The sequence below is a fragment of the Perna viridis genome, chromosome 2 (assembly GCF_037379345.1).
Source record: "Perna viridis isolate PV_CMFRI_1.1 ecotype Kerala chromosome 2, ASM3737934v1, whole genome shotgun sequence".
NCBI lineage: Eukaryota > Metazoa > Mollusca > Bivalvia > Mytilida > Mytilidae > Perna > Perna viridis.
This window is the reverse complement of record NC_142446.1, coordinates 56661534-56683408: the sequence shown is the minus strand read 5'-3', so window position 1 is coordinate 56683408 and position 21875 is coordinate 56661534. Positions and strand designations below refer to the sequence as shown.

The window sequence follows — 21875 nt, the reverse complement described above, 5'->3', positions numbered from 1 at the left end:
AGAAATTTCCCCCCAATTTTTTCCTTATATAAGCAGTCAGAAAATATTTACGTCACAGATGCTTCATAAAAAATTGTAATAACTTTTCTGTCGTTTTCTAGAAGTTTTGAAAATATTCTAAGTCATAATTAAAGACTGAATTAGGATCAATGATGTGCCATCCATTGCTTAATTCCTACACAAAATTGTACTTAATAACAATCGTACAGAATGTCCAGATATGTCGACTGACATGTTCTTTACTACATGGTTTTTATGGCATTTAACCAAGATTGCATACAATGTTTCACAAGGTGCAGCTTAATACAACCACAGAGGTTGAACCTGGAACAGTTGGGTCAAGTATGGACAATATATTCAACTTAAACAGCTCTAAATTTGGGTTGTGATTTTTGACACTATTACTTCAAAACAGCATTATGACCGATGGAAGGACAGAGCCGAGGGCTAATAGACCTACTTACATCAATGACAGGTAAAACAGTAAAAAATGAAAAGTTCAGCTTTTAAAGTATTTATTATTATCTTTCATAACCTTATCTCAGACACAGACACATCACTTCTAAACACATATTATAAGAATCCTTTATATGCAGAAACATTCTGTACACAAGTCTTCTCAAAATAATTTAATACACTCACTTATTTTCATTTGTAATCACAGATTGTCCCACTTCTGCACTATAATACTATGTTTTAAACATTGGATTAAATTAAATGCATAGCATTTATTGCACCATTACAACAGATCTAAGTCAAGATTTGTTTACTGTGAAAGAACTTTTATTCGTGGATACCAATTTTCGTGGATTAGGAAAGAAACACAAGTTTGTGGATTCTTGAATTTGTGGTTTTGAGGTTTCAGTATACAATTCAATGGAAATCTCCTTTTCATAGGTAACCAAATCTAGTGGTTTTGCCAACCCACGAAAACTTGGTACCACACCAACAAGAGTACTTTTATAGTATCTTGCACGAACGTCTTAAGACAGCTGCCTTTAACTGTACACACAATGATAAATATGATAAATGATAATATACTAAAAGCACATTGGATAACAGTACTGGACACAAGAGGAGTAATCAGTTATTACAGCGAGAAATACAGTTAACTTCAGGGAATAGAGTTGGTTTTCCCCTTGACTGATTACTCATTACCTGTTGAAAATGTCTTAGGTAGTTAACTGCAGTTTGAAAGGAGATTTAAATTTTCTATCATTACAAGTTTAAATCTCTTTGTTAATTGTTCAGGTAAATACACAAGGTAGTACATCAGATGATTATTAATCAATCAAGACCAATTCTATTCCCTGAAGTTAACTATACAACTGGCTGTAAATGTTAAGTGTGCTTACACCCTTGCTGACAGATTACAGAAATTTAGTATTGAAATCTAAGATATACATGTAATACAGATTAAAAATTGTGTTAATGAAAACCTGTAAAAAAACAACTATAAACAATTAAAATAACTCTAAAACCATCAAATAAATAAAATAACTAATTACAATCATATAAAAAAATCTTACTTTTCTACAATTAACAACTATTTGTAAATGTTCAGTTTTAAATTGGTATCAAAATAGACTAACAGATGAAGCCTCACAACTACCTGAAAGAAGAATTCTATGGTCAAAAAGCACCCGCTTGCTTCGCATTCAATCTTCTTGAGGATTATTGAAATGTTTTGACTATTAAGTTTAGTTCTCTTGTTTAGCTAGTAAGTTTACCCTAAACTGATAATGTACCGATGAATCAGCCCTACTGGAAAAATTCAAGATTTGGCTTGTTAGCCCGGAGTCTGGAGTATTAAGGAGGTAGACCTAGGGTAAAGGACATAACTCATGAAATCAGTGATATTTTTGTATCATATTCAATTTCACCATAGCCTCTCAAGCTTCCGTTTAAAGCAGAATAAAATGAATCCAAGTTAATTAGATGCTTACATAAGATTGATGTAAAATGCTGAATACAAACCTTCCAATGATTTTTAAGAGTTGTGTCCCTTATCCTAGGTCTACCTTCTTAAGCATATGCATATACAGGTGAACTATGGATTTTGTACATGTATGGAAGTGAAAAATTCAATTTTGATTTTCAGCAGCCCAATCAAAAACCTCATCAATCTGTAATGTGAAATGAAACAAAGAAATACTCCTTTCAGTACCTTATCACAACCATTTAGTGATTTAAACACATGTGATGAGTATGATTGTCAATGATACGAGTTGTTTAGAGAGACAATAACCCTCACTGAACATTTGAAAATCTAAATGCAAACATATCGATCTATCACTACCAGATTTCAAATGTCTATAAAATAGCACTATATCTCCAAAGGGAACAACCAACTACAATGTGTTTGGAGGATATAACTCCCTAAGCCATTAGGTTTCCAGTGCTAAAACATCCTTCTTGTTCTGTTATTAGAAGTCCCATATTAAAAATGAACTTAACAGTTCATTTTTCTGTTACAGTGTCACCAATCATACTGGGAAAAAGGTTTCATGTTACACCTATCCATCCATTATCTGTCAAGAAGCTAATGATTCGACGCCTATGCGTTTTATCTAATCCACTAGGGTAGCGAATTTTTATAGGTATGCCTTGTCTTCTCTGCAAATAATCCTGAAATAAAAAAAAAAACAAAAATACAATTCATTTGATATTTAACTAATTAACTACCACAATAAAGCTAAAACAATTCACCAAAGTTTCATCAAATTTTGTGGCAGCATTATCAAATTACTTTGTGAACGACACTCTGACAGACATCTGGTGTATCAGTCTTCCTGGTTAAGCAGTAGCACGAGGCCCAAACCTTGTCAAAATGGAGGTGGGCCTATAAAATTAACTACTACAAGCCAACAGTCACTATATAAAAAATTCTGAAAAAGGGTATTTCAGGCCAGTGAACTGGAAAGTTAGTTGTAAAGACTGGTGTATAAATACTCCTTACCTTGGCAGTTCGCTAGATTTTGAAATTGAAATATTGAAATAAAATCAAAAGATATGCGATAAAATCAACATTAGGTTACACATGCCATGACTCATTTCAAATCTCAACAAGTCAAGCAAAAAGAAAATTGGAATTGCAGAACTATAAGGTGAGAGAATTTTGAAACTAGATCTTTCAATGACAACATAACTTCTTTCAAAGGCTGACAAATCATCTTGACCAAAGAAACTCATTTACTTAACCCTTTTCACAAATTGCTTATATTAATACTAAGTTAGTCCTGTCCAATGCTTTTTCATGCTTAAATGCAATTAAGTGCTCTAAAGGGCACAATTTCAAACATGTACCACAAAGGATCTACTCTTTTTCAGACATAAAGATAGGATTGTTAGTAGTCTTCAAGAATAATTGTTGCTCCTATGTCATGGTTAAAATTAAGCCTGATGTAGCGATTTTGTTCCTTGTTTTAAAAGCAGCCCCAACCCTTTATTTTTGGCAATTTTTTTGCATGTCATATGCAGATCCAGAATTAAAAACCAATACCAAACAAACAAATATGTGCTCCCAATATTCATTTGGTTACAACTTGCTGAACAAAACATTCCTCAGAAGTGAACATAATACCAGGCCTAGAGATTACACCTCGAGGAACATTTCACTGGCTTCTTTACCTGGTTTTGAAAAAATTATGCTTGACAATTTGAAATTTTCCTCCTTTTGGGAAAAATATTTTTCAACATTTTCAGAAAAGTCTCCAGGGCAAACAGCCGATCCTCAGCTGCAATTAAAGGGTAACAAACTCACTGGGATGTTTAGCATTGTAAAACATTGGAATAAAATTTGCATCAACTGTTATAAAGTCCAGGATTCACATCTATCAAGTTGCCCTATTTGTACAGGCCAATGCCCTGTCAGTTTCATGTTTAACATAATTGTAGCAACAATCAACTATGACCTAAGGGAGGTAATTCCATTTGTATTTAACCATTTAATGATTCTAATATAATTTTCGTTTTTCCTGGTCTTTCCCAAACAGGTAGCACCTGGAATAAAATTCCAATTTTTTTGCAGTTTTTCCATATGCATAAAAAACAAAACCACCACAGCAGTAAAACCCTGAACAATTTGGACAAGAACAGAAACCTTATTCAAGCTTAAAACAACTCAATTTTGATAGTGATTTAATATTAGGCATAGCATGAATTTATGACCAGAATGATTACACTTACAAAAATGAAACCAGGCATTTTATTCAAGGTTACACAAACAAATGTGAAAGAAGATAATTTAAAGTTCATCACATTCCTGATATTAACATCAAATGTATACTTACCTTTATAATACAGGTTTTGATAGTCATATAGTTGGCATAGGTCATACCAATGGAATTGCAAAGCTGTTCAAAAAGTTAAATATTATTATATTAAGATACAACTCATCCTTTAGACTAAATTAGCATCCATACATCTAAAACTAAACATAGATATAAAAAAAAAAAATGACATGTTTATTTTATAGAATTTAATGAATTATGCCATAATCATTCCACTGTTCGAGAATCTTGAAGGATATAATTTTTCTTGCATGAGAAACACTCATTAAGAAATTGCCAAACTCCTAATTTAGTGTATCATTGAATATTTTTACAATGGTGCCAAAAAGCTTGCTTTAGAGAATGAAAACATTACTTTGCTGTATTTGTAACTGTAAGCATTGTAATATCTCGGCTATATCGTGTGCACTGCTGCTTACAACTTTTTTTACTTTTTCACTATTTGGATGCCTCAAAACTCCGATAATTGGTATGCTTGTCCCATAAGATAAGATATCACAAAAATTGGTTTGCAACATCCATTAATCAGTGCTGTTAGCACTGGAGATTTTTTATTCTTGTGAAAATCGTAGCATGAACAAAATTTCAAAGATTATATGACGTAAACAAAATTTAATTTTTTTTTGTAATGTTTATAAACTGGATGTCAATCTTTTCTACTGAGAACTGAAGTATAAAATGTAATTAATAGTTTAACAGTATCTAACTTCATACACACTAAAAAAATTTTGTTCCATTTCACCTTTTCCCAAAATTTTCAAACCTGTCAAAAAGTTAATTTGCATTTACAAGTCAAAACCTATTTTAAGAGAGTATTTATCCCACAAAATAATTATACTCAAATAAAATCAATAATCAATTTCAGCTTAAGGAGATAATTTCCTTGATGAGCTCAAGACTTTCCAAAATTCACCACTTTTTATCAATTCGAATTTTCCTGCGTTTATTAATCATAAAATAATAACCATAGGATTAAGTTTTTGACTGATAAGTGTTGTGTTCACGAACCTGCTAAACACATTTATGTTTTTTTTGACACAATACTGCAAGAACTGAATTCCCTACACGCAAATTTAATTACTATACATCCTTCAAGACCAAAAATGAGGCCCTCAAATCTACAGTTGATATGAAGACACACGTAGATCTAAATTTTATTTGCAGAAATAATAGAATATCATTGAGCTGAATAATTACCAGAAACATATTTACTGGTTATAAAAGAGGTATTCCATGATACAAAAAGAATTACATTTGGACTATATTTATGTGAAGTGTTCAGAAATAGTAGCGAAGTTCTTGATATAAACCAGTAACATAATATGTATTTTGATCATTAATGATCAAAAACCCCAAAATTCATAAGATGTATTGGTTTATTATATAGAGTTAAGATTACAATCTTATCAATAAAAACCTCTTATGCTAAAGGAGGTAAACCTAGGATAAGGGACAGAACTCTTACAAATCATTGGAAGGTTTGTATTCAGCTTTCACATCAATCTCAAGTGAGCATCAAAGTAACTTGGACTGATTTTATTCTGTTTCAAATGAAAGCTTGATAGGCTTTGGTCAAATTGAATATGATACAAACATATCACTGATTTTCAGAGTTATGTCCCATATCCAAAGTCTTCCTCCTTAAAAAAATGACTTAACTATTTATACACGATAATAAGTTTTGTAAAAAAAAAAACAAAATAGAAAAACTGTTTAATTAGACTATTTGCACCATCAGAAATAAGATAAAAAAGACAAGATTTTTCATATCACTTTGGTAAAATGAGACACTTTCATTGAAATGCACTGAAAATGAAAAATTAAAGGGCAGACAAGTGTGTCAAAAACCCACTTTTTCTAACATTCTGTTGAAAAATTTCTGAGCAAATCCAGTGATGCAAGGACCAAATTATAGTCTCCTCTAATAGGGAAAGCAATACAGAGTGAAATCAGTTGGTTTTTGACATGCATGTTTCTCATTTTTCCATTCTGCAAGATTCATACAAAAACTTGCAATTACAGATAAAAATTGCATCTAGAATGAGACTTCAAAGCCCTTATTTACAAGTATAATACATTGGTTTACAAAGTTCTTTCATACTAAGCAAATTAATGTCATTTATCTAAGTACATACCTTTCTTTCTCGATCAGATAGCAAGTCATAACCCGGCATACTAGATGCCTCTTTAGGGATATTTTCATTATTTTCATCTTTTAATTCGTCTTCGTCTATATGTATATCTAATTTTTCTCTGAAAAGAAAACAAGAGTACAATGTATACTGAAGAATTGTATCCTTCTTTCACTAACAATCTTAAAATAACTTCATATTTTTTTCCATCTAGATATACAGTGAAACCTGTCCAATTTAAACTCCTTTTAAACTTTCAAATTGGTTTGATTTAGAAAGATGTTTGTCTGACCTAACTTAAATATATATTTGAATTTATATAAAGGGACCTAAAAAGTGGCTGGTTTAAGCAGGTTGTAAGATAATTTAGAGTCCAGATAAGGCAGGTTTCACTGCAATGGTAATTTGGAGGATAAAATGCAGATATTATCCAATAAGATAAGTAATAATAAATTAACTTACTCTATAGCGACGGCGGCCTTTTTTGAAGCCATTGAACTTCTTTTTGATAGTGGCGTAATATTTCCCTGAAAATGGAAACAGTTTGAATACTAAAAGATCAGTCAAGTCTTATGTCTGTTCATTACTTTCTCTCCACACATATAGCCATAGCCACCTACATTTATATAGTTTCAGTTCTATTAGAATTGAACAAAAGTTCCTTTTCCACAGAAATCTGCTACTGTATATTAACGTGAAATTGAAATTATAAAATTTTTTATTTACAACAAATTATTGGATTAGCAAGGAAACTATTTTTATATGCATATTCTAATTGTGATATAGTGTTCATATTTGTTATTCAGTGGACTAGTTCAAATATTTAAGGAATGTTTTTACTTTTGACAAAAAAAATGTGGTATAACCCACTTCGCTTCATGAACAGTGAAGTGGTTAATGAACAAGCGTAAATTCTCCAAAGGATTGTTATCCAAGATAACCTGGTAAGAGATTAAAAACAATTTATATGATTTAATTTCTAATCGATTCCAGTCCAAATTAAGACTTGATCTGTATTAATTAAGAATTATTTGAATCACAGACCGAAGAGTTAGACTCATCTAAGTAAATGACATCACACTACCAAAGTACCTCATACAATATAACCTACATTGCCCAAAGAAACCCAACCAATCAGAAAGCTTCTTTCAAACCAAATTTAATTATATAGCAGTAGCACATAGTTTTCACCAACTGAATACTTTTAACTTGTTAATCCTCACTGGGCAATGAATCATGATTGATCAACTGATTATGGTTCAATGAATCATGAAAAACGAAGAGTATCCCCACTGAAAACAGCTCAAGATGATAAAACCTATCGATGATAACATCAAAATGGTCAAAGGTCAAAGTGGTATAAAGAAAAGATGATGCTCACCATTTTCTTTTTATTCTCTTTCTTTTTATCTCTTTTGTACTTTTCGTCTTCAAATACATCGATATCTGAAGTAGTACAAATAGGGACTGTTACACAAACACAACTCCCACTCGTCACTCACATTTTTGTACCGTAAGCATGGACCATGCATTTCTTTTTTAAAACACATAAAGTAATCACATCTTAATGCTAACCGTTTTTGTTCGTGAAATGCACCAAACTTTGACCTTCGATTTATTCAATACAACAGAAATTTTTTCTTTTCATTCAAGTAAAAACTTCAAATCAAACCACAAAATATTTTGAATACCAAACTGAATTAAAAAAAAAGCATAAAAATGTAATCAGCTCATTACGTTTGTACATATACTAAATGAAACGGAGTTTCTGAAGTAAAATTTTTTTTTCACTTGCAACTTAATCTCATCTTATTCTATTGAGCAAAACGGTATTTACAAGGCATTTTGAATTATCATTAACTTCAACACATATATAAATGTTGTCAACATAGTAATACTTCATTTACCCCTAATTAACAAAACATCACGTTAACTTTTACAAATTAAGTTGAAGTCATGAACAACTTAACTGGAACTATTTTCGAAGCTTAAAGTCAATAAATTGTCATTTGTTTTCCTTTATCTTGGGCCAAATAAAATATGTGTGGTTCCAGTCACGTCTTTCAATAAAAATGGTTGTTAGGTCAGAAATATTTTCATTACTTTAAATTTTTTTAAATGACTCATGAGGACGACTAGAAATGTTGCTAAATCAAGCAAAGTGAATGCCAAATACTAATTACAACAACTGATCTAAACATCCATCAAAGACAGGAAAGAAACATCAACAGGCTGTAAATTTGTAGATTTCAATTGTCTTGTAGCAGACATCTCGAATTTTGTTGACACATTACCGGACCCTCAGACAGACAGCTCGGAAGATTTTGTCAAACCGAAAACAAATCTGCTGGTCCAAGGTGTTTGTGTTTTTTTTGTCAGTCTTTTCACATGCTCAGATTGAAAATAAACTTTGTATGTAGCTATTTTAAGATAAATATTGGAAAGTGTGTTATTTCATCACATACTCTGTCTTATACAAAATATCAGAGCAAGTGAACAAGTTTGGTTTCGACCACACATGGACGTTCCAACATGTAAACAAAACATCGTATCTCTCGGACTTTTTCATCACATAGGCAAACAGCCGAAAACTTCCGAGTGATGAAAAAAATGTTGATTATTTACAAAAGAAAATCGCGAACACATTTTGTCTATTGACTTAAATGGTCTGTTGACTTCTGTGTTAAAATGATTCAATCGACGAATTAATAATTACAAACTCCATGTACAACTGATTCGAAGTTTGTTCCATGTGCTTTCGTTACCTCTGAAAGATTGGCGGGAAAATTGTGGACTTGTCCATCTTTTTTCTTAATAAATAAATGTATGAAGATTCTCCGAATTACTTCAATTAATTCATATAGGCAATGGGCTGCACATGTACCGTAAATTCAATTATGCAATCAACTAATCAGTTACAGGTAAATCACAGTCACAGGTGGCTGCACATCAGCTTAAATTGACATACATCTGTCAATTAATTTTCAATAAACAATTAGGAGACTGGTAGACAGGATGTTTATACACTAATAAAATCATGCAGACTGTAATTTATAAGGGTTGACAATTTGTTTATGTCCGATATTGGAAAATTGTCGTCGGTCATTTCCAAAATTTGTCGGTCAATGACCGGCATTTTTGACCGTTTCCGGATCCATGCTTGAGGAACAACATATTAACTAACCTTTTAGAAGGTCACACTTGTTTAAACCATTGTTCAAGAAAATATCTGTTGCGAATCATGACCATTGTTCCAAACAGCTATTGGGATAAAGCGTAAGTTACCCTGAGCAGAGGTTCTTGCCACACCTGTTGCACTGCAGACCTGACAAAATCATTTTTCAACATGTGGGACATTTTGTCGGCAACCTAACAAAATCTGCTGGACCGAACAATTATCTGCCAGACCGAAATCATTTCTCTGATCCAATTTAAATTTGCCTCGATTCGGACGCCATCTTTAAACTGTTTTGGTAGAGGGGTGTCTAATAAAAAAAAAAACGTACCAGACATCTGGTCTGCAAATCACGCAAATTCTATCAGACCAGCGGCTAAAAGTACCGGTCATGTCCGACGAATATCGCCATGACTGGTACTGAATACTGTAAAACCATGAAACTAAACTTATCATTATGGATTGGAATTAAACAGTATATTATTAGCCCTTACAAATAAATAATAATTCGGACATTTGGTCCGACACAATCATTGAATTTTATTGGACCTTCCCAAAGAGTGCCAGTCAAAACCGTCTGACCAACATTTTTCGAGATGTCTGCTGGTTGTCCAGCTGTAAGCAAAGGCAAAGCCATTGTTGCTTACAATTGTAAATATCAAGTCTGGCCAAGGAAAGGGCCTAGTGGGTAGGGTCAGTCGTTTTTTTTTTTTTTTAATTTCATTTTTTTATTTGGACAAAATAAAATGTCAAGGGTCAGTCCGGCAACTGGAACCACAGATATTTTTTATTTGGCCTCAATACCATAAGTAAATCAAACGTACTCGTGGCAATAGTTATAACTTTTGTACAGAAAGAAAATAACAATGCCTTTGATAACCTACCATCTAATTTAGTTATGCCATGTCTTCTATATTTCATTAATTCTTGAATTCTTTCTTTTAAATCTTTCTCTTCTACAAAATGACGAATAAAGGTTATAAAGTCAACTACAAATAACAGTACTACTATAGCATAATCTATTTATGAACATTCTAAAAACATTTTGTTCAAGTTAAGCAAAATAACCAACTTTAGGGCAGTTTATCCTTCATGAACCCCGCAGCTGTTTATGATCAAATATAAGCTGTCCCAAGGTTGGTTATGCAAGCATTACTAGATCAAAATTAAAAAAAATCCTAATTATTTAATTTTTAATAGATTCCAGTCTAATCTAATAGAATTGTTCCGCATCAAACCTTATTTAGTTTAGAATGATTAAATTATGAACTGTGGACCAATCAACATTCAAGACATCACAGAACCAAGTTAGTCCATGGAAAATAACCTGTCTGGTCAAGTAATCAAAAGGCTCTTAACAAATCTAATTTAATCACTGTTATTTATAAATATAAACTTTTCACTAATCAAAAGTAAGTTTTACACCAATGTGCATCAGTTTGAAAATAAGGTAACAAATCTAAAAATATTAGCATTTTAAAGAAAACTTAAAAATTCAATACTTTTAACAGAATTGAAAATGGACAAGAACTAAGATATTTATAGAAAGTTTCTTGCACAGAATTTCTAAATTATTATGGTCACACCCCTAAAAATGATATGTTCTCTCTAGGATAACTTACTCTGGATGTTTTCAAGGAATGCCTCATGATCAGGTAGCGAGTGAAATTGAGCAAACACTTTCATTTTGTCCTGAAATTCTCTGAAAAAAAATTAATCTTTAATACAGGGATGATTTTACAAACAAAGCCGAAATTGGTAAAAACTTAAATAGATAAATAAACACAAAAAAAAGTTCAGGAGCTGCTCTGGCTTTCAAAATTCGGTCGCCAGAAAAATCGCCAGCTGCGATTTTATGTTGCCAATTTTCAGAAATTAGAGCCAAGGGGTGGGGTTTGGCCAAAAAAATTATACTTTTTTTTTTTTTTAAAATATGACAGTATTAAGTCCACTGATGAATTATTTTTGTCAATTCATCAAAATAACCTCTCCATTCATGACATACATGTACACAAGATTCACTCTTGATGCATGTATGAAGCAGGTTTTTAGCTCTAGTCTGTCACTTCCATAAAATAATAAAGTACTACTCCAGAAACAGGTATTTTATTTCTATCAAGGACTTTATATTACTATTCTCACATAGTCCCTGATTTTAAAGCATGTTCACCATTGTCCTTTATGGTCTAATTTATCTTACAATATAATTTGCTTTTTTTAATTTAACAAACTGGATTCTTTTTTTTTTCAAGTGATAAAATTTCTAGCAAACTACATTTTGTACCATGGACCATTAATTGTGTCCCTGTTTAATTATCTTGGTAGCTGAATAGTATTTCCTTAATTAGATTTTGGGAATCCCCATTCTATTTGTTTACCGATTTTCCAGCCAAATGTCACATGGCAAAAGTGTAAACAAATGTCATCCATTTTCTTTCATCAATTCTTTCATTTCTAAGTGTTTAGACATTTTCTGATGGAATAATCATTGTTAAATGGATTCAATTTATTCTGTTATTAGGTAAGTCTGTTTCTGAATGTATCACATGGTTAAACTGGGCGGTGAAGCTTGTATGCAGCCACATGCACATGGCCATAATTGTGTTTACCTTTGACCAGATGATGAGAGTTTTGATTGGCTCAATAATATATTTACATTTGATTGACACCTCCCATGAGGATATTGTCACTCACGGTCGTCTGGTCTAACTACTGTTAATTGCCTTCAGTCGTAAATTGGTCATGGTCAGTTAACTCTGATCAGGTGTCAGCATAATTTGATAATTAGAGAAAATATCCCTTGCTGATATACTTCCTGTCAATTTCAATATACAAAACTTAGGCGCCAAGAAAATCGCCAACTGGTTATTTTTGTCGCCAGATCAAATAAAAAATCGCAAATTGCAACATTGGCAAAGCCCAGCGCAACCCCTGTGGTTATAGTAAAATGTGGATTTCAATTAGCAGAATTCTGCTAAAAAGCAGGAAAAAAAATCATTCTTATTAAGTTTGTTTGGTACAGACATAACAACTAGATGAGAGTGCTTTTTTGATGAAGTTTTCAAAGGAGCATTTATGCATTCTAATTTTGAAGTAAAGCTGGTAACAAACAATTTATACAAGCAAGACCACACAAACAATTCATATCCATCACTACCACACAAGTAACACAATAAAAATCTGCTTCAAAAATTTTATACCTTTCCTCTTTGTGTAGCCTCTTTTTAGGAGTCTGAAATTTTTGTTTCCCAATAGTTGTAGCACTTTGTATAAGATTGTATCCTCTGGCAATACGTTTTCTTCTTTCCCTCTCTTTTAATCTTGTGCGGTATCTTTCAACTTGAGCAAGTTTCATAGCTTAAAAACATCAGAACAATTAACAACCAATAACTAATGAAACAAAAACTATTTCCTTAACAAGATCTTGTGCATTCAAAGTACTATACTACATACATGTAGAAAGAATCATTCAGAAATAGAGAATAAAATACATTCCTTTTATTAAACTTCATTTGGTTCGAAAGACATCTTTTGAACAATACTATTTCTTATCATCAAGGAAATTATGCTACTATCAAAAGTACCAGACAACATATTAAATACATATATACACTACCGTCAACCAAAAGTTTAACTTCTCCACTCTTCACAGTGGAGTCATTTACATCCTCCACTGTGACTCCACCAAAGTAAAATTAGGATAAAATTGCATAATTTCAATAGTACTCAACATTTTTTTTTCTGTCTTTTACAGAAATGTTATTAAACTACTAGAACCATTAAATATATCTTGGCATAAAGACATGAGAAGTTAACAGGGTTTGAACATTTTTTTTGGACGACCCGAGCCCTGGACTTTTTCATCTTTTGTACACTAAGCCCGACAATGTTTTGTCAAGTCCAATTGTAAGATATACATTTTCTGATATTCTAATGTATATTTCTATGTTTGCAGAGAAGACACAGTGTCCATTGATTCCTTCTCCCACTCTGATGCCTTGTCATCAGATTTCTGTTTCTGCGTTTTTTTTAAACGTGAAATTGTAATTGACGATATTTTCCTCAAAAGTTTATCAACAAAATTTGATCTTTATCATTTCAGTGCTTGATTAATAAAATTTGTAGTATGTCAAAATATGCTCTGATCAAGCGCAGGTGTGATTCAGACTTGAGAATGACTAATCAATAGACTGATCTAGTGAATACCCATTCTAAAAATAAAGTTAATATAGGGTAGGCATTGCCTAAATCAGAGAGCACTGTGAGCTTTACCATTCATGTACTGTCTGTGCGAGACTCGTAAAAATAATGATGGATATTTCAAAGAGGGGAGGTCGACTCGAATGAAAATTTTTGCTTCACAAATGCAATATTTTTATTTATATTTAACCAGCAAGCAAGATCAATATTTCTATTTGAAAATCTGTTTTGTTAATTAATGGGGGAGGTTTTTTTTTCAATAAATGAATAACTTGAACAATTTTCCCCCCCAAAATTCCAACCCCACAGCCCACTTTCCCCTCGCTCTCAAAATGGTCAATAACTTTATAGCACTTTGCAATACTTCACATTTTTTATCCTTAAGGGCGTCTCTAGCAACATCCAGTTTTGGCCTGCCAGATCAATCTGTACAGATACCAGAAATATTACAGTTCTCCATGGATGGTGGGAATATTTTACACATATCATGTGACGTAAACAAAATTCAGACAACAGCTGCAAATTCCAAACAAGAAAATGATTGCCTTTCGTATCTTAGAAAAGCTATGCTTCCATTTTGATATTATAATCGGACTTATGTTTTTTTTCCAAGGCGGGTTAGGTTCTTGACAACAGCAGCAGTGGAACAGCGGAGATGCATGTATGTACATCCACGTGTTTCCCATAAACATAACATTCACTTTTTTAAATAAGTAAAAACAAATTAGAAAAAGACCGGAAAACTATCAGAAAAGATGAATTTATTTTCAATAAAATTTATTCTTAACCTATGTTTTTTTATTTGTTTGATTGAAGGAAATGATGAATTTTCTCCGTAAGGACAGTCACTTTTTGTTACTTCCACAACATGCCTTTTTTTCGTTAGTACATGTATATTGGGGAACCTTAAGGGAAATTTAGAAAGTAAACGTAATGATGGTAGAGCTCACACCACTTCGCGTCGCTCGCTATAACAATTTAAAGGTCAGGGAATAGATCGAGAAACATGGTCTAAATAATGATAACAAAATCTTTCGAGTTTTAATTTTTTTAGATTCGCCATGCTCGACAGACTTATTTCATTGAAAAACAGCAAGTCCGAGGTTCAATTTTTTCAGTCCCGGGAGTCGTGCTTTAGGAATTTTCAACCCCTGCAGTTAATTACAGACAATTTTTGAAATGGTGACTCCACTCAAAATATTTCCACTGTGGAGAGTGGAGAAATTAAAATTTGTGTCAACAGTAGTGTATATACAGTCATATTTATATCATTTCCAAAATAAAAACAGTGTGTAATGGAATTAAGGAAAGTGTGAACAACTGCTCTGAAGTCGATCTAAAGAGAAGAAAAAGATGTACTATGGACTGCAGAACTGAACTATGTATTTATTAGCAAGGTATACTGCCATCCTTGCCAAGTAACTGAAGTCGCATTACCTCCTTTGAGGCACTTAACTTTTAAACTGAACTAAAATAAAATGTGACAAGGGGTTTAAATTTGCTTTTGAGGATGGAATGTCCATGACCCTTGTAGATTAAAATCAAGTCCACCTGATCTAAACCAAAGGTCCATATAAAAGATTCTATGTAATATATAAAATGTCCAGGACCTATGAAAAATTTTGATAAAAAATGGAGGGTCTTGGACCTCACGACTTACCTTAATTTGAATTTTATTAATAAATTCTTTAGCAATTTAAATATTATTCAGGATTCATACTCTTATTAAGTTCCTGCTAAACTAAGGCAAAAACAAATATAATAACATCCTACCTATGTCTATATCTTCATCATCGTAATTATTAGCCAGACTACTGATAAGTACTTCTGCATCATTGTCATGTTCCTATAATTTCATTACGTAAAATAAAAAAAAAAACCATTAAAACTGAGAATAGTTGAGCATTTTTAGAATATTAGGCCAAAATAAAAATGTCGGTTTCCAGCTACCCTAAACATTTTATGGCCATCTTGGCTCAGGCACTGTTAAAGTCCAGGCTGATTCCCAATGAATTCCATACAAAATATTCTTGAAAAATAAAGTAATACCCTACTTACCCTATTTTTCTATTGTTGACATCAGGAAACAAGAATATTTTTTATTTTGCCTAATTTGAAAAAACAGAGAAAGAAAAGTAATTTGATGGACATGTTCTGCTAGTTTTATTGTTGGTTATATTCCAGTACTATACTGTATCATAGCAACTTTTGCTTTGTATTTCTTGCAAGTTTATTGGCACCTAATAATTTTGTATTCTATACTTTACATACTGATCTTTCAGTTTCGTACATGTATATTATACCTTCCAAATGCATGTTCAAGTCATCATTATCATGCAGTCTTCACAGTAATCATTCTGAACCACAGGCCCAAACCATAATTTAAAAAATTTTTATACAAATATTACTACTCTGTAAGTGGAGTTCTTACCAGTAATTTACCAGCCTTGAGCCTTGGACTACTGGTGTATCATGAATAGTGGTTATGTAAAGTTTTATTCAGCAAAAAACTTGGAAGACCTTGCATTAATGCTTAAGACTAGCAAATACAAAGAAGTTTTTAATTTTCTATTTTGCCATTTTGAACTACATGTATATCAGCAAATTCTTTCTTAAGTTTTTGTGTACTTACCCTTTCAAAGTCATCTCTTAGTGGCATATAGCCTAACTCTTGTTGCTCTGGAAGACTAAGATCGATGGGTGATATTGGTTCTGTTATACTAGGAGATAATGGTCCTGAAGGATAACTCAAAATGTCAAGTTAAAAATATCAAGATACAGAATGAGATAATGGTACTGAAAGATATCTCATAAAGTAAATTTTGAAAAAATCTCAATAGGGAGGTTCAAATCTCCTACTCAATTAATCGTCCAGTTAATTAAGACATTTTAACAGGTTTTTGGTTATTTTAAAAAGGGAAGACCTACTCTATCATTTGAAGTTAACTATATAACTCACTATAAAATGATAAATAACTGATAGTTATTCTTTAAATATCAAGATAATACTTAAGATCTTGTATACATAATGATAAGTTCATACCTCCATTTGGACATGTATGGTCTTTTATGGCATCTGCAGCATCGGGCTTTATTGTGACTACAAACAAAATTAGTTTATCAATGCTAGAACGTATATGCATCAGCAAAATTTCACATGAATAGTCTCTCTTAATAACAATTCAACTGACCTCTTTAACTTGGGGTTCATTTTATACTGAAAAAGCAAAATAGGAAAACAAAGGCAGGGGAAAGGGAGCTTCAAGTCATCAAGAAAAACATTCCTTAATTGTTATTTAAATTCCTCAGCATTTTGAGGTCATTATACAATATGTGGATGGTTGTAAACCATGATTAGTCCTACAGTCTTTGCCATATAAATTTCAGACAAGCCCAAACCCAAAATTTTAAAGAACTTATAAATTTATCATCAGCATATTAGCCAAATTCTGCATTTCACCAGCCATGGTGGCAGGCTGGCAGTCAATTTCCAAGACTAGTTAAAAAGATATTGTATATTAATAATAATCATGATTAAAAAAATAAAATGTTTCAGTTATTGACCCAAACTCTAAAGATTCTGTTGTAAAAACATACCTTTTCCAATACTGCCACTGACAAAAAAGGTAACATAATGGTCTTCACAGTCTACAAAACACGAAGAAATTTATTGAATATGTTATAATGAGTTATAAACTAAACATCAACCTTTGCTAGTACAAACAGGTAGTCTTAATAATCAATAAAAGGTAATATTATTGCCAATTAACATATGGTTTCCATTGTAACAGTATACATTGTACTTGACAGTTAATCACTTTTTTTAATCTCTTTATTGATGAAAAGGAAAAGTGCTTCTATAAGTACCTACAATGCATTTCTTCTGTCTTCAGACCCAATAGTGCAAAGGTATGTTTTTCTTCTAAATACACAGTAATATTTTTTGAAAACTTACTGTGTTCCTTCTAAGTTACAATAAACTCACAGTTTCCAAATATGGTCAATCAAATGTATGCAGCATTGGAATCTATATATTTCATGGTTTCGCATGACCTGTGTGTTCTATTGAAGTTGGTATATTTAATCTATCTTTATAATTTATATTATTTATTTAACACCAGGGGCAAGTTTGTCATTTCGAAAGTGAGACATTTGCTGAACTAGCCTCCATTGTGCTAGGGACATGTTGCAAGACTTGCTGGAATGTTATTGTTATTGATAGGTCCTGTATTGCAAGTCATGCCACTGTCTCAGTGCTCGCCTATAGCCACTAGCCCGAAGCCCGGGCTAGTAAAAATTGATTTGGGCTAGTGAAATTGTGTGTACATTTCTTGTTTCAGGCTAGTCATTGAGAATTTTGAAAGAAAGGACTGCTGTCTGCATCATTTCAAAGCAATGTGTATGAAATGAATGTTTTCTCTTCCTGCAAATAGTAGATTTTAAATTTTAATTGATATTAGAATTTGATTACAATGTACCAGGCCTACTGAAAGAGATTGTAGATGAACTGTACTTCTATACTACTGTTAATGTCAAAATACTTCTTAAATTGATTGATTAAGGTTTAACATGATTCTGTGGCAAATATTTCATGCATTCCAGGACAACAATAGCAGCTAACTGAACAGACCCTGCTTTGTACTAGTCCAACACACTGAGCCAGATCTTTATTGTGCTAGCTCACAGGAGCAACAGCCTGTAAGGATGCGTGTTACCCATTCAGACACATTCTTCTGACTCTGCGCCAAACTGTCATCACTCTATCCCCTTAATTACCACATGCTTGGCTGAGAAGCCGTGACTTCCAATTTTCAAGTCCATAGAGTGACTTGGAATGATCAAACCTAGGACCTCCTGCACTCAAGCAGTTCACTAATGACAAATGAGACCATCGAGGTGGTCGAGTTTCTTTAAATACTATACCTTCAGCTGTTCTCTTTTCTACATGATTAGCCACATCCTCCCTGAAAAAAGGAATAAATTTTATACAGATCTTCTCTTTAATTTAAAATTAAACAGCAATCAAAAATTACATTTTCATAAATTTTACACTCGGCAGGTCATTCAACTTTCTTTCATTGTAGTTAAAAGTTGCCAAAAAAATTGGGATCCCCTTCTTCTGTCTATCATGTTTTATTGAGTTCTTTCTTTTCCTTTTAAATGTGGCTAGTTTTCACTTAATATTTTGTGGTTAACTAATCAAAATGACAACCACTTATCAAATTTTAGAAAATGATACGAGTTATTGACTTTGGAATAACAACTGATGAACAAACATGTGTAGCACTTTCCATGTTTTTTTTTTGATGAACAAACGCGTAGCAGTTTCCGTGTTTTTTTTCTGGCCTGCTTCAATTTTTTCATTATTTTGAGAGTGGATGTTGGCATAAACTACCTGTTCCATATTTTCAAATACATGTATTTTATAGTATATTTGAGTTTTAACTTTTTATCTTATTATTAAACCCATACCAATTTCCAAAGCCATATTGTTCCACAGCATCCAATAACATTGTTTCTTCAGCAAGTGTCCACGGTTTTTCCACATCAAAAGCACCAACAACATAATCACTCTGAAATGGTTGCAATATCATCAAACCAATTTGGTAATTTGTACATGTACATAAAAATTGATGTCTTGATGTAAATATTTTAAATGATTTAACTTTTGCAAAAACCGTTGGTTGTAAGACCGTGCCAATTAGATAAAACTGTTTCATCATTGTGGAGTCCGACTTGCTCATTTAATTTTGTTGCTTTGTATATTATTTTGGTTTTTGTTTGGTTTTTTTTTGGTCTGTTTTCCATGTCTGGTCTTGTCCCTGGATTACATTCTTGCGATTTCTGCTAGAGTCTTGGTTCCCTTGATTACTCTATTAAAACATTATATGAACTTCTGATATTAATATTATTTTTTTTTAAAATGAAGTCCTTATTTTATTAAAGCCATGCCAGATTAGAACAAATATCTTTTATTATTTGGCATTGATTTTAATGGGTCTGTTGGGATTGGGTAAAACAACCAATCAAAGAATACTACTCATGTTATAATGTTACAAAACAAGGGTATCCAATAATTGAATGGAACAATCCCTAATTACACAGATGCCTTTAATTTGTGCAAATAGTCAGTGTACTTAAATTAGGGAAGCAAATCAATTCATTAAGACACTGGCTTGTGCATTTTAGGCAAACTTTGCCTAGCCTGGCTTGAGGCAACATCAATATCCCATGGCAATTGCAGTCTGAACCATTAAGTATTGAAAAGGGTAATTACAAAGTAATATGAGGTTTTGTTTATCTTTGAAGAACTTCAATGTCCTGGACAAGGGAATTCTAAATACTATTTATAGAACCCAGGGGTATTCCCCAGACCTTTCACTAAAACATACCGTTAATTTGTACTCATGGGACCTTTTATGACTACCAATCTCCGCGCCGAACGAAAGACACTGAAAAGTAAAAAACATCAGCAGTAATTAAAGGAAAAGTGCATGGTAAAATAATAAATAACGAAAGGTACGCGATCAATGCATGACGTCACACTAACCTGTAAACAGAGGTCAAAATCTGAACATTCATTGCAATGCACTCGAAACCCGGAAATCTCATTTTGGCAACAGTTGCAACGGGGTTTAGACATATCTTATGGTTGAAAATAGTATCAAACGTAATCGGACATAGATAAGAAGGTGTATTTTTATCAGGTTGCAACGCATCTCTTCAAAATTCTTCGTCGAGGCTCATCTTTTGTTCCGATTCAATATGCCATGACGTCATTTCTATTCCCATACTTCCATTGCACTTCCGGGTCAATGAATAAAACGAAAATAAGTATTTCAGAACCGTACAGGATTAAAACACACACTTAAGTCTTTAGTTTATGTACACATATTCTACTTTGGGTATTATCCGTTTAATTAAAGTTTTGCTTCTCCATAATGAAAAAGGCATGTATCATGTACAAGTGTGCCAATCAATATCGCCTGAATGAGATACTTTTACTAAAATTCATGGCAATCCAAAGTGGACAAAAAACCCTATTTTTTACATTAAAAAATGACTTTCTTATATCAAAAAATAAATTTCTAATATTAAACAATAATTTTTAATATCAAAAATAAAAGAACGATTTTTTGATATTAGAAATTAATTTTTTAATATAAGAGTAATCAAGGGAACCAAGGTTATAGCGGTAATCAAAAGAATATAATCCAGGGACAAAGACCCGACATGGAAAACAGACATACAGAACAAAGAACATACAGTAACTAAAATCATACATACAAAGCAACAAAAGCAAATGAACAACTCGGACTCCACTAAAAACTGGGAGTATGGACCAGGTGCACCAGTAGGATAAGCGTCCTCTGCTTTTCTAGAAACACCCGCCGAATTGTTCATAAAGAGTCAAGTCCGGGGTAGACAAACGAGGAAAGGAAAGCTATGACCCGTTGAATAAATCACTTTTCATGGTGCAGATGGATACACCATAACGATCCACGAGTTCATGATGACGACCATAAAACTTCTGTAGTGATGACTTCAATCTTGTAGCAACATAACCCTGTTCCAGAATCCTATTTGTTAGAGTTCTAGTGCGATGAAAAAAAGTCTGCGTAGTTTCGGCAAGCTCTGGCATAACGTATGAGTTGTAATATGAACACTCCATGCGCAGGTGCTGAAGGGATGTTGCCACAGATGAAAAGAAAGTTGACAATTCTGAATGAAAAGTCATCACGTTTGTCGTAAAGTTTGGTCAATAGTTTTCCTTTACCGTCGATTTCTAAGTGTAGGTCAAGATAAGAGGCTGACTTCACAGTGTCTTTAGTATCCTTTATCTCAAGTTCTTTTGGGTAGATGCGATGTATCAAATCCCCGAAATTAGGATTATTTAAAGATAATACGTCATCTATATAACGGAAATCTAGACAAACGATATTCTTTCTTTCTGATCAGATCAGCTATAAAGTCAGCCTCATACGAGTGAAGGAATAGGTCAGCAAGTTAATATTAGAAATCAATTTGTAATATCTAAAAATATTTAAAAATCATTTTTTAATATTAGAAAACACT

The 21875-nt window shown here is 32.5% G+C and overlaps 1 protein-coding gene across 1 annotated transcript; it reads right to left on the bottom strand.

Moving 5' to 3' along the window:
• Positions 1-498: 498 nt before the first annotated feature.
• On the bottom strand, positions 499-20603 carry LOC148626174 (transcriptional adapter 2-beta-like). Its single transcript, XM_088569937.1, has 16 exons — positions 20350-20603; positions 20192-20251; positions 19272-19372; positions 18723-18763; positions 17397-17447; positions 16843-16899; positions 16432-16535; positions 15573-15645; positions 12800-12956; positions 11222-11301; positions 10484-10555; positions 7806-7870; positions 6887-6951; positions 6428-6545; positions 4293-4355; positions 499-2628 (listed from the first exon to the last, which is right to left on the bottom strand). Exons 1-16 carry the CDS (start codon positions 20440-20442, stop codon positions 2506-2508), a joined length of 1323 nt encoding a protein of 440 aa, XP_088426063.1. The 5' UTR covers positions 20443-20603; the 3' UTR covers positions 499-2505.
• Between the last annotated feature and the right edge of the window lie 1272 nt (positions 20604-21875).

What these genes read in the sequence shown, in the direction of transcription:
- LOC148626174 (XM_088569937.1), bottom strand. Translation starts at nt 20,442, where the DNA reads ATGTCTAAACCCCGTTGCAACTGTTGCCAAAATGAGATTTCCGGGTTT. An exon ending in ATTCCTTGAAAACATCCAGA is followed by an intron (nt 10,556 to 11,221) that starts GTAAGTTATCCT and finishes GTCATTTTGTAG; the next exon opens with AAGAGAAAGATTTAAAAGAA. An exon ending in TCAAAACCTGTATTATAAAG is followed by an intron (nt 2,629 to 4,292) that starts GTAAGTATACAT and finishes TTTTTATTTCAG; the next exon opens with GATTATTTGCAGAGAAGACA.